At 36.2% G+C, this 12,959-nt stretch overlaps 1 protein-coding gene across 1 annotated transcript in view; it reads right to left on the minus strand.

Moving 5' to 3' along the window:
• Window positions 1–289: 289 nt before the first annotated feature.
• LOC129753474 (cysteine protease ATG4C-like) overlaps window positions 290–12,959 on the minus strand; it is a 37,801-nt gene continuing 25,131 nt past the window's right edge. The window contains exons 2-7 of the mRNA XM_055749292.1: window positions 1,422–1,658; window positions 1,165–1,324; window positions 1,029–1,101; window positions 914–956; window positions 786–864; window positions 290–714 (exon numbers count right to left, since the gene is read on the minus strand). Coding sequence (XP_055605267.1) covers window positions 290–714; window positions 786–864; window positions 914–956; window positions 1,029–1,101; window positions 1,165–1,324; window positions 1,422–1,658 — 1,017 coding nt within the window. The remainder of the gene's footprint in view (window positions 715–785; window positions 865–913; window positions 957–1,028; window positions 1,102–1,164; window positions 1,325–1,421; window positions 1,659–12,959) is intronic.

Consider the following 12,959-nt stretch of genomic DNA (forward strand, 5'->3'; position numbering starts at 1 on the left):
TAACCATTTTCACACCTTTCCGCGTTAAGTGGTTTTTCGGTTTTTTCCATAGAAGTCATTTTTTGACTTCTCTTGAGAAGTGGAAATATGGTTACTTTTTAACCGCAAGAAATTATTGCGGAGAAGTTGAAAAACGGTTTGTTTTGAACCATATCGCAGAATGGAAGGGAATCAGGTAAATTTTTTCTATAAAATACTAGAATTGGGATGTTTTCAACTGGAAAAAGAAAAATGATGCGGGTTTAAGAGTAGCATATTTATTTTTTATCAAACTTAATCCAAACAAGCGCTATGCAGATCCACTTGTCCCTCTCAAAAAGACATCGACTGATGTACATTTGCACCGCAAAGCTTGTCGGAAAGTCGGGATCCACATCTTCTCCTGCAACTCGATTCGGTACCGTCTGGTGAAGCAACCGACATAGCTGATCATCATCATCATCACCATCATCATCATCAGTTTACATGCCTTCCAGCTTTGATTTTTGGGAATTTTTCGTATCGGTGAGAATAGAACCAACACAGCAGAGCAAACTTTCACCACCTGTTCTGGTCGTGATCCGAAGGATTTCAGCTCAGTCAGATTGTTTTTGTCCAAGATGTCCAAGGCCTGTTGTGCGACAAGCAAATCTCGAACGACTCGAACCTTTTTCTCTTCCTCTGCTGCAAAGTTGTCCTGGCAGTAGTGCGGATCCAAATGGATTAGTTTATCCTCTAAAAAGATAATTTTCAATGAATATTGAAATTTGATATCTTTTTACAGTATGTACAATATAGATGCCTACCTTGATATCCAATAAAATAAAGTGAATATTTTGGTCGACCTCCGATTATACCGATACAGTTATCCAAACTAAGCATTGCCTTAGACAATCATCTTTTCCGTTCCTAGTCAGGTACCAACAAGATTAACGCTTTCCAGTATCCGGCAATAGCTTCTGATGCGCAATCGACGGCTGAAGTTTTTTCGTGAGAATGTGAGGAGCCGCCACCTTTTCCTAAATCGTTTCGCTGATTATACCTGTAACTATTTTCTTTTGCCATGGTGCCACGGATGGTGCATAGTAATCGTACATTCTTCCATAATATCCTGGATGTATCCTGAAAGAAAAAGTTGTTTATTTCTCATGGTTGTTCACAACGATCGGAAACAGTATAACTTACCGGGGCAATCTTGTGCTACATATACGTGAAATCCATCCAAATCGGTTATTTCTTGTGTCGCTAACCAAACCGCTTGTCTCAGTTGGTGAGCAACTGGCCCTGGTTGGTACCAGTCACCCGGTTTCTTGCTAGATTCCTTCCCCGGAGAAACCAAAGAGAACTGCTCAGTCACCGAATCCCAGCGCCACCTGCGGCCTAAGAAATGCGTAATTTAACCTTGCACCAACAACATCTAGGTCCCGAATGGATCAAGCAACCTCTTCCTCCGCTATTGCTTCCGGGCTGCTGTCTTGGATGGCATCGGTCCCTGTTTCTTCCGCAGGGCTTTCCACATAAATTTCCGAGGGAGACTGCTTCATCTGAACCTGCTGCTGTTCAAAAATCATATGATTGGTTTCCAAACTGGCACTGGTCAGTTCTACGGAGTTTTCCATCGACGCTGGGCCGGGGGTGGATTTCTGATGGTAACATCGTGGCTTTGTCGAAGATTTTGGCTAAAATGGCGGACATGAATAAGTTCTTTCGTTTATTGGTCAAAATTCTAACCATTTATTGTTTATTGCATGGGAACTAGAAATATTGTTAAAATTTCACTTAAAAAAATCGTTAAAAAGTAACCATATTGGCTGTTCTTCATTGAAAACCATAAAATGGTTATTTTTTAACAATAGATGGTTAAAAAAAATGAGCGTGTGTCGCGAAATAACGACGAATTATGGGGTCCGAGCGATTCAATTTCAATCGAAAATTGACAAATTTATAGATATCAAATTAGTTTGAGATTATTTTCTAATGTTATTTCTACATTTTTCTGTTGGATTTAATGATTTTGATCGTTATAGGCATTGACAGGAAGCGTTGAAGCAAAGAAACACGTTGGAGGGATCACTAAGTTCGTCTTTCAATATGGCGGAGTGTGCCAATAATTCATTTCACTTCGCGATTTCAAAATCAAATATCTCAAAAAATAGTTTTAAAAGTGACAAATTTGTGATGAAAAATAGACTCACAGGCGTAAGTTTTTCATGTGGTAGCTAATTAAAGTGGAAAGTGATTTTTCGGCTCTAAAACATGCATTCATGAATTAAGACGAGTCAGAGGGATACGACGGAGGATGGTGCACCTACCCTACCTACAAGTTTTTTTTTTCTCTCAACGCATGTGAACCGTTGCCACTTGCCAACGACAATGTTTGCTGCTTCTGTCATTCTGTCTCTGCTGGTCGCAGAGAGAACAGCCAAGCTCTCTCAATTGTCCAACGCGGGAGAAAAAAAAAACGAAACCGTCTTCAAAATCTGCCAACATGGCGGAATTTTGATCATATCCGATTTAAACCATTTAATCCGACTTCTAGTAACGGTTTTCACGAACTTTTACTTGCGTTAGTTCGAATTACGATTCGAAGTAACGTTTTTAATGACTTGAGTTATCACTTTTATTGCGATTTTATGTTTGCTGGGTTGGTTCCATATGAGAAACTGATGTTGATTTTTCAGAACAGAATAATCAAATTTACTTTACTTCTTTTAAATGCCATGGATGAGTTTTCTACCAAAACTGAACTTTTAAGACCCTAGGGATTGAGAAGTTAAAAGATAACCACCCCAAATCGACTCAGTGGGGGTCCACTCATTATTTATTTGAATAAATTGCTATTCATCTGTAATTTGAATTTCACAAAATTGATACTGTTGCAAATTTACGAATCAATGACACAGAAGAAAATCATCTGATGTGTGAGTTAACTTTGGAGAAAACTACCTAGCTCAGTAAGATCTCCAGAAAGCCACCGGTTAAATTCTACCAACGCAGAAGAAACTCCAGCTTCGCTAGCAAGTGCCATAATTAGCTGGGGCGATAAAATTTCCCGAAAAACTTCTCTCCGTACTATTAAAGGATCATTAGTTAGAGAACCTCCGGGTCTGTATGACGCCACCAGCTAGCTAGTCATTCAGTTGGCGGAAGCGGAACTTTCCTGCGTCTTGAGGAAATCCGAGAGCGGATACGGAAAGAAGAAACGAAAAAAAGAACACGAACTAGAAAAAAAACCAGTAGCACGTCAGCTAGTTTGCTGTAGTCGTCTTCTTTCATTTTCCCAGGTGAGACGAAAATTAATGATTGACTTTTTCGAATTAGTGCGCGTCAGGGAACACTTTTAAGCAATGTTTCTTTTTTCTTCATGCTTTTATCTCACGCTGAAGATGGCATTTAGCAGCATTCGCTATAGCTGGTTGTATCAAGACTGGAGGAGGTGGAAATGGATAACCTTTTTGCTTGCTTTCTTCCTCTCTCTCTCGTGTTCAAACATTTCAGTTTTCCTGATATACTTACTTTATCTGCTCGATCCACGTGAACGCTTCTTTCAGCTGTCTCTCTAAGTAATGAAGAGAAATTAGTTCTAGCGATGGCTGGGATATTCTACGGAAAAAAGGTCACTTCTGGATATGCTACTATGCTTTGGATCTTGAGATCGAAAGTCGTTAGATAGTATTTGCACCGAAAGTAGCATAACTGATGGTGTTTCACAAAGCTTTAAGTCTAATTATTTCGTTTTATTTTTATTTTCATTTTATTCGAAATAAAATCTTTGGTGATTTACAATTTCCTACTACAACGGTATATAAAGTTCAAATAGAGCCAAACACTGTCACTACATTTTTTACTTTAAAATATTTATGTTTCAATATTTCATTTAGTGCAGAACAAAATTTACATCGTTATCAATTGAGGCTTTCAGGATTCAAAAAGGTTCTTTCGAGATAACAATCTTCATAGTTTTTGTGTTCAGTTATTTTTCGTTCACACAATTTTCTTCGAAGTCAGAATTCTGCCATTCGCAGCTTCGATCGAGTTAGTTAATAATTTAATAGAAACTTCATTTCGCCATTAGCTTCGAGCGAGAGACTGTCATGAGCCGAAAGACCGATTCAATTGTAACTCGGAAAACCAAAATGACAACTTAACAATGATTTATAACGGTCCATTTAACTGCGTGCCCGGTCCATTTCGGTTTTCGGTATTGCTCTTTCCTTAAAAACCGAAAAACCCAGACGCACACCCAATAAAAAATAAGAATTGATAACTTCCGTTTATTAAGAAGTCTTCTATCGTGAATTGAGTGCGTGGCTCGGCTCGCTTCAATGCGATTATTATCATCATTTCCAAAATGTCTGTGCAAAAGAACAACAACAAATAAACAACAAACAAACAACAACAACGCCCTCAACTAACTAGGACCAGACCAACAGTGAAAAAGCCTAGACGACCCCCGAGAGCAGAATTTTAAGGCTTAAACGGCCTAAGTAGCGAGACTGAGTCGGCCGTCTTTAATTAAATTGCCGCTCGTCTTCTTCATTTCCATCAGTGGAAATCTCCCGCTGGCTGGAACCATTTGTTGGTTGGCCCAGCCTCGTCCCTTCTTTCCATATCAATACCAGCTACCGGTCCTTGGGTCGGTTTTTTCTCGGTCTGTCCACACCGGGGAGTAAGCCTGGACATTTTTACTTGCTTCTGGTTCTTTGAGTGGGAGCTGAATTCTGGGTAAATATGGTTACGTTTCGTATTCTAATATCAGTTCGAGCTCTAAACCCTCCCGTTGAGGTTTTCGATTGATTGAGCCAATGAACTCGATGTATTTATTAATTCCTAAATTTACTATCAATCACATCAGACAGAACCTGCATAACTAAAAATTGAACCTAAAAATAACAGAAATACTCCTGTAACATAAAACAGCTGAGGCATGCGAAGTGAGGTTATCAAGCACACACAAATTTTAAAAGTCTTTTTTCATTCAAAATGATTAATTTTATTTTTCTAAGTAAATTTACATTCAAAAACGCAGAGATACATATTCGTTACGAGTCACCCAATTGGACGGCAAGAATAGCATTCGACCCATCTTAAACCCATTTTTTTCGCTGAAAGATTTACAGATTGCTAGTTTTATGACGGGCCGAAGGCCGTTAGTCCGAAAGATGTTAGGTCGAAGGTTGCTAGGCCGACTGTCGCTAGGCCGAATGGGTTAACAGGCCGAAGGATGTTAGGCCGAATGGGATAATAGGCCGTATGGAACATTTTCCGAAGGTTATTTGGCCGTATATTATTTGGTCGAATGGATGTTAGGACGGATGGTCATTAGGCCGAATAGTCGTAAGGCCGAATGGTCGTAAAGCCGAATGGATGCTAGGCAGAGGGGTTGTAAGGCCGAATGCTCACTAGGCCGAATGTTGGTAAGGCCGAATGTTCGTATGGCCGAAAGGATGCTACGCCGAAAGGTTGTTAGGCCGAATGGTCAGCAGGCCGAATTGATATGAGGCCAAATGGATATAAGGCCGAATGGTCGTTTTTGTAATTTTAGTAATGAATGCTAGGCCGGCTTGACTATCATTCGTCCTAGCATTCGATCGTCCATTCGGCCTAACGACCATTCGACTTGATGGTCATTCGGCCTAACATACAGACAAGAGTAAAAGAAGTCTTATCGGCCCAGCAACCATTCATTACGATCATTCGGCCTAGCATCCGTTCGGCCTAAAGTCAACCGACCGAATGACATTTGGCCGAATGGTTTTCGGCCTCATGACTTTAGGTTGAATGACTCCAGCCTCGTTTTATAATTAAAAGCAATCTTTATTCTGCGAAAAACATTTGTTTCAAGGAAATTGCACAATTGTACAGTTAGCGAAATAAGAATAGCACCACTATGTGTTTTGCTTGTTGAAAAATGAATGATTGAATATTACGAAAAATTTCTTTCACAGTTTGTTCTGAATTACTGAACGAATAAATCAAGCATAAGTTTACTTTTTTTGGACGTAGCAATTGGCGTTGAGAACCAAAAATGTGAAAAAAGGGTGCGAAATAAGAATAGCACCACTTGAGTTTTTCAACAAAAACAAGATTATTTTTAAATGTGTAAAAGTGAATAATAATGCTTCTACGAATTATTTGAATAGATAACTGCGTTTTAAGGAGTTTTCCAGAATTCCAAAGGTTGTCAAAGGTATTAAAAGAGGTTTTAAGAGATGCTCCTCTGGCGTTAAGGAATTTAATATTTGAGCTGTAATTCTTTACCAAACTACTTACTTTCTTCATTAAAATGACGTGAAATGATGAAACAAACATTCGGGATTATCTAATTTTGAATCAGAAAAAAATAGGTTGGAAATCAAAAACTCAACTTACGATTGAATTGCAAATCTTACCAATAATACAGCTAGCCGTCTGGTCCATCAAGCTACATCGCAAAGTTTATTCTGATAATCGGTCCAAAAAATCTTTTTAAGTGACCTTGATGTAATTCTATTTTTTTTTTGGATTTAGTGATTTTAGAATTTCCAAAGTGTTCACACGGTACATGTATTTATTTCTTGACCAATACCATCCAGCACTCCCAAATTAATCCCGGATATTCGAAAATGGGATGAATTTTATTAAATGGCAATATAGTGCTGCCATCTATTACTTAAAACTAGAGAAATAGTGTTTGACTATTAAAAAACATTAATATTTTTGAATTCCAACCTACTTTTTGAATTCAAACTCAGCCTCAAATCTATGTTTCATCATTTTGCATCATACTTATGAATGTTAATGAAGAAATCAAGCTAGAGGAGTATCTCTTAAAACCCCCTTTTAATACCTTTGACAACCTTTGGAATTCTGGAAAACTCCTAAAATGCAGTTATCTATTCAAATAATTCGTAGAAGCATTATTATTCACTTTTACACAGAAATTTTTTAAAAATAATCTTGTTTTTGTTGAAAAACTCAAGTGGTGCTTTTCTTATTTCGCACCCTTTTTTCACATTTTTGGTCCTCAACGCCAATTGCTACGTCCAAAAAAAGTAAACTTATGCTTGATTCATCCGTTAAGCAATTCAGAACAAACTGTGGAAGAAATTTTTCGTAATTTTCAATCATTCATTTTTTAACAAGCAAAACACATAGTGGTGCTATTCTTATTACGCTCACTGTATAACCAAAGGACTAATGAACTTACCTTTCAGTTATTTTTCGCTTGTAGTTTTTAAACACGTCAACCGTTTCTTTCTTAAATTTGAAGGCATATCAAGACTAATGCAATTATTGTCAAACTTTTTCCACAAATTAGCTTAGCTTAGCTTAGCTGAATTGACCACTCACATCCACCTTGAACTATGGAACCCGAAATACTTCATCATAAATGCCTACCTCAATAGTAAGGTTTATTTATTTATCATTAAGTGATTCCACCATTGCTTAGACAATACTTTTAAAGCATTTCGAACTCCATTGTCGCAGACGTGGCTCAGTAGTACGAGTTCCACATCGCCAATAGTTGCTACTCCGTGATTGACCAAGGCCATCAGTTTTGTTCAAAGGTCAAAAGAATGGTGCTTGGGATAAGCAGCTCACCTTCAATGCACAAAACAGATGCTCTCTCTTTGAACATCAATAACGGCGCTGGCCACGTCCTAGTAGTCAATGGATAGATTGGAAAAGGTAGACAGGAATGAAAGATCAATTTTGTGCATTAGGACCAAGGTCACCTCTGCATCCTAGCAAAATAATTTAAGGTTGGAGGTTTGGGAGGAAAGGATATGAGAGGATACACTTTTGACTAGTATAATTATGTGAAAACAAAATCTTATACAATGTGCTACGCTCCTGTTCTTTCCTAACGACACTCGAAAGTTTGAAAATACATCATGTTCTAATACATACTAATAATTTCCGATATTGAAAAATCAAATTGAAAAAAAGATATCAATGTAAAAAAAATCTGTTAGTAACACAATCTTGACAGTATTTTTTTTTGAGCCATTTACATATTAAATTTTAACATCATGTATAAAATATGTATCAGATAAGCCCTTTAAAATTTTGTCAAAACTTTTACTTCATGAAAATATTAGTTTTATGTTTCCAAAATAATTAATTATCAGAATCCAGGATTTATTATACCACCAAAAATGGAATTACAATGAAAACAGCAACTTTCTGCAGATATTTTACTTCCTAAAATACACTTTAACGTCGATTAATTGTGTAGTTTATTTAAAGCTTATTTTGTGAAAAAAAGGTATCTAGTTTTACAATAATGTATGTTACTGCTATTAAGAAATATAACGATACCTAAGGCCGTTAAATAGAAACTCAAACTACACTATACGATCAATCAATTCGATAAACCCGACGAAAATGAAAGTCAAAGTTTTCCATTTCCTCTAAAACGCTTAAATTGTTTCATTGTGAACTGTGACTTTTCATATTCTGACCTAACTTATAGCGTTTTCGTTTAATTTCCATTGGAACGGGGCACACTTTTTCCTAATGAACAAACCAAATTTTCACGCTGAACGATGCATATGATGTTTGCATCGTCCCGGGCGGCGATTTTGTTTTTTTTTATGAAGTTTGCTACTGTCTCAGTGCCAGTGGAAAATATACGAAAACGCTTTGAAAGGCTGAACATTTAAAAAAACAAGTAGGTACTAAGCTTTGTGCTATCCGCTTTTCTAATGAAGAGTATTCCGGGAGGGAAATCGTCCAATTCGGGGATCGGGATAGGCAGGAATAATCAAGTCTCGATAGCCCCAAATTTCTCCATCAGTTCCTTGCTGAAAATACCGTCCAGTTCCGTCAAGTTCCTTGTTGATGTAACAGTCATTTTCGGTATCAAGATTGTTCCTGATAAATCTTGAAATTTTCGGAGCCTCTGTCAACCACCAACCTGTATACACATCTCAGGTGGCGATGGAAAAATCGTGCTAAGTGTTAGTAAAAGTTTTGTTTTGTAAACATTGAAACCATGACAATTTGTGACGTCAGTTGCATTTCCAAACAAACAACCAACAGAGAAAACTATAGAGAAAAAATCATTGCCAACTGCTGTTTACGATTCTCGCCTAGGATACATAAACATCCTGGCAAGTGACGTAGGCTTTGTTTACTATTTTACTTCTTGAATAACGAGTTCTGTATTAGTGTGCGTGTTTCTTCATCACCTTCTTTCCACCACATTGGTCAACCACGTCCTTCTTGTAGCGTTGACTACCTAGATCCCCTATAGTCAAACTTTTTCCACAAGTCACTGAAATATTTCAAATTTAACGAAAAGTATTGAATGCCATATCTATCGATTTGTTGTCGTTTTTTCCTAGCCTCGATAGCATTTATATTTCATCTTGAAATCTAACTTAAGATAACTTTTCTAAGCGTATGAGTTGTCCTTTCTCAAAGAGAATGACATTCTACATTAAAAATGTACTACCGAAGATTTTTTTGTTTAAATAAATGAACTTCTGAATATGCTCTGGATTCGTTTCCGTAAGTCAAAGGATTTCTCTATTAAATTATGGTGAAAATTTATGTTGAGATAAGTTTTGTAGAAATTTTTCCCACACGTATCCAAGCAAAGCAAATCCGCCTTTTTCATTTATAAACTGGGAAAATCCGGGATATAGTCTTCAAAATTTTAAACTCAAAATCTGGGCAATATCCGAGCAGATTAGGACAAACCCAAGGAGCTATTCAATAAAAATAAAGAAGAAAACACTTGTAACATTTCTCCCCCGAAAAACATCAGTAGATTTTCAAAGGCTTCCAAATAAATTGTTCATGGTCAATTAGATAAAAATTAAGGTAAAATTTATGTCACTTATTTTAAGTTTTTAAACGAATATAAATCCTGGAAATTTCCAAGATTTTTTTAAGAAAATCCGGTCATCCGAGCTGGACCGGGTATTCCTCTAGCTTTAAGTTGCCAGAATTTTTGCAACACGTATTCGGGTCGGATGGTTTTATGAAACTAGCTCGGTAAATTACGTTTTGATTTTTAAGGTGTGATTTGAGCATGAAAATGAGAATAAACCCGGGCCAAATCCGGGCTATTCCAATGAAATCCATGCAACCGGGTCGGACCGGCAACCCGGATAAAACCGGGCAATCTGGCAACCTTACTCTAGCTCCAGCACCTGTTGGAAAATAGCAAAGTAGAACTCTTCCTTAGTTAATTGCACTTGGTGAATTTTTTGTTTTTTTTTACCGTATATTCATCAAAGTTTAGCGAGAAAATAAATTTGCTTTAAAGCGAAAAAACGATTAGTGATTGGAACAGTTTTTAAGTTAGTTTATAATAAATGTATTCGAAAAAATACAACATTCAAACAAGAATTATCGAATTTGATTTTAAAGTTTTGTTTAACAAGCAGTTGTTCTAATAAACTTATTTAAGTACTTTCGAAGATCAATTGTAAATTTGTATTTTTTGTTGTAGTTTATTTAAATAATCAAAATATTTATAATTATACGAGCTTACTTCTTTCCCTAAGAGCGTTACGTAATTTAAGCACGCTTCCTTAAGCTTTTAAAGAAAATTTTAATATAAATTCAATGCTCTCAATGTTGATGTTCATTCATTGTAATTGGGCTCAAGATTTAGTATTTAGATAAAAATTTCAATTCAGAGATTTGTATTTTATTTTATCAGCTAGTTCAATAATAATCATAACACAAAAAATGTTGATAAATATGTTGACCGATTCTTGAAAAAGTTAATTTAGCTAGTATTTGACTACTTGAATCTGACATTAACTTGTAATGGCCTTTTTAGTGATGATAAAAGTGAGATAATCCTAGGATTTTTGTTTATACAAAATTTAGATTTTTGATAGAGCCATGTAAGAAAGAGTCATCATGAACAAAAAATAGAGTAATAATTAAGAATGATATTTTAACAGGTTAGAATTTTCCATCAACGACAATTTCGAGTATGGGTTAAAAAAATAGATCGCACTGGTCAAAAGCGTTTCCTGGTCATATCCTTCCACCCCCACTCCAAAACAAAATTATTTGCTAGGATGCAGAGGTGACCTCGGTCTTAAAGCGCAAAGTAATTTCTTTCATCCCTTTCTCTCTTTTTCCTAACTATCAATTGACTACTAGGACGTGGCCGGCGCCGTTGATGATGGTCAAAGAGAGAGCATCAGTTTTGTACAATGAGAATGAACTACTAATCCCAAGTACCATTCTTTTGACCTTTGTGCAAAATTGATGGCCTCGGTCAATCACGTAGCAACCATTGGCGGTGTGGAATTATTTCTACTGAGCCACGCTTGCGATCATGGTTTTCGAAATGCACTTATTTTGAAAAAAAAATTAGAGACAAACAATTATATAACTAATTGATTACCAAAAAAAAGGGTTTTCTGAGAAAATAATTTTGCAGAAACTACTAGATAATTATGCATTTCGGGTTCAATGATTCAGGTGGATGTGAGTAGTCAATCAAGCTAAGCTAAGCTAATAAATGTATTCGAAAAAATACAACATTGTGTTTTGTAAATAACTTTTGGAGGCATAGATGGAAATTGATGAAAATTTCAGTGAAACTACCTAGTAATGTAATGTGTACGTGTACAAAATTTGGTGGTAATGACTTAATTTCTTTAAGGTAGAAAGCTGCCTACCGGTAAAATAAACAAAATACGGTGGTCAAATCGTGCCCAAAATATTTGGACCGCTATTGGGGAGAAATTTTTAAAAATTTCGTAATTGACAACAAAACGAAATCTTGACCTTCACCTTAATTGCAAATATTTAAAAAAATAATGTCTAGTACTTGAGGAGACTGACGATCTGTGGAAACTAAAAATCACTCAGTGTTTCATAACGATTGACACGATGAATGGATAAATATACAATGAAAACTGCTTTCTAATGCGACTGTTTTCCCTACACAGCATTTGAATTGATCCCAAAAAGTTTAAATCGTAAAACGGGGTAACATTGATCACCGGAGTAATTTTGATCAACATATATTTTTCTACATAATCATCAATAACTAAAGTTGAAATATCTCAAAACTTCTTTCTACGTTTAATTTCAAATGCAAGTAAAATGTGATTTCAAAATCTTGAAATAGTTATTTTTTCGAAGGCTCCCAAACAAACACCCTTCCTTTTCATAAATCAAAGCGTTTAGAAGCAGCAGGTTGATTTATGTGTGAACTCAACTTTTTTTCATAGTGGTGAAGTTGTTGTTGTACTTTGAGGTAAATTTTTGATATTTCAAAAAAAGGGACATTCTCCAAGAGTAAGCCGGTCTAGGACAGAAGGCTAGTAACCCTATCAAATGGTAAAGTTTGCAGAAAAAAAGTGCAAGGGCCTATGGTATTGAATGATGGCAAAATTTCATTTTTTGTAGTTAAAATTTTATAGTAATGGTTAACAAATTAGCCCCTTGACGCGTTTCTTTCGCTTCGCTGATAATTCCAATAATTTTCGTTATTTCATTGAGTGAATCTTTATAAACTGAATCTAAGTGGTATCCACGTGTGGCTGGATTTTTACAACAGAGATGGCTACCAAAGAAGTGATCCAAACTTAAGGAAAGTGTCTTACAGAAAGTTTTAAAATTTGTCTCATGGAGTTGAAAGAGCCTTGCTTGATTTCCGTTTTGTTTTTCGTGCCAGTACTTGGATTTCGTTTTTCAATCAATGGACCTGAAAGTAATATTTTTCAAACATGTGTACATGGTTGTTTGATCTTGTTGAATCCCACGTTTTCACTGATAAGCTGAACTGTTTAAAAACGTGAAAACAACGGTGATAACCGTCAATTCGACTTCTGCTTACATTGACTTGTCACGGTGTTCATTATGGTACCACACTAATCTTCAAAATAAACATTTGAAATAAGAATTGAATCCAGATTCTCATTTTGGCATCTTATGCTGGTTTTGATTATGAGTTGTACCATGTGTATCAGCCAATGCAAGATGTCCCAGACAACCAGAAGTCGTATATTATT

The sequence above is a fragment of the Uranotaenia lowii genome, chromosome 3 (genome assembly GCF_029784155.1).
Source record: "Uranotaenia lowii strain MFRU-FL chromosome 3, ASM2978415v1, whole genome shotgun sequence".
Lineage (NCBI taxonomy): Eukaryota > Metazoa > Arthropoda > Insecta > Diptera > Culicidae > Uranotaenia > Uranotaenia lowii.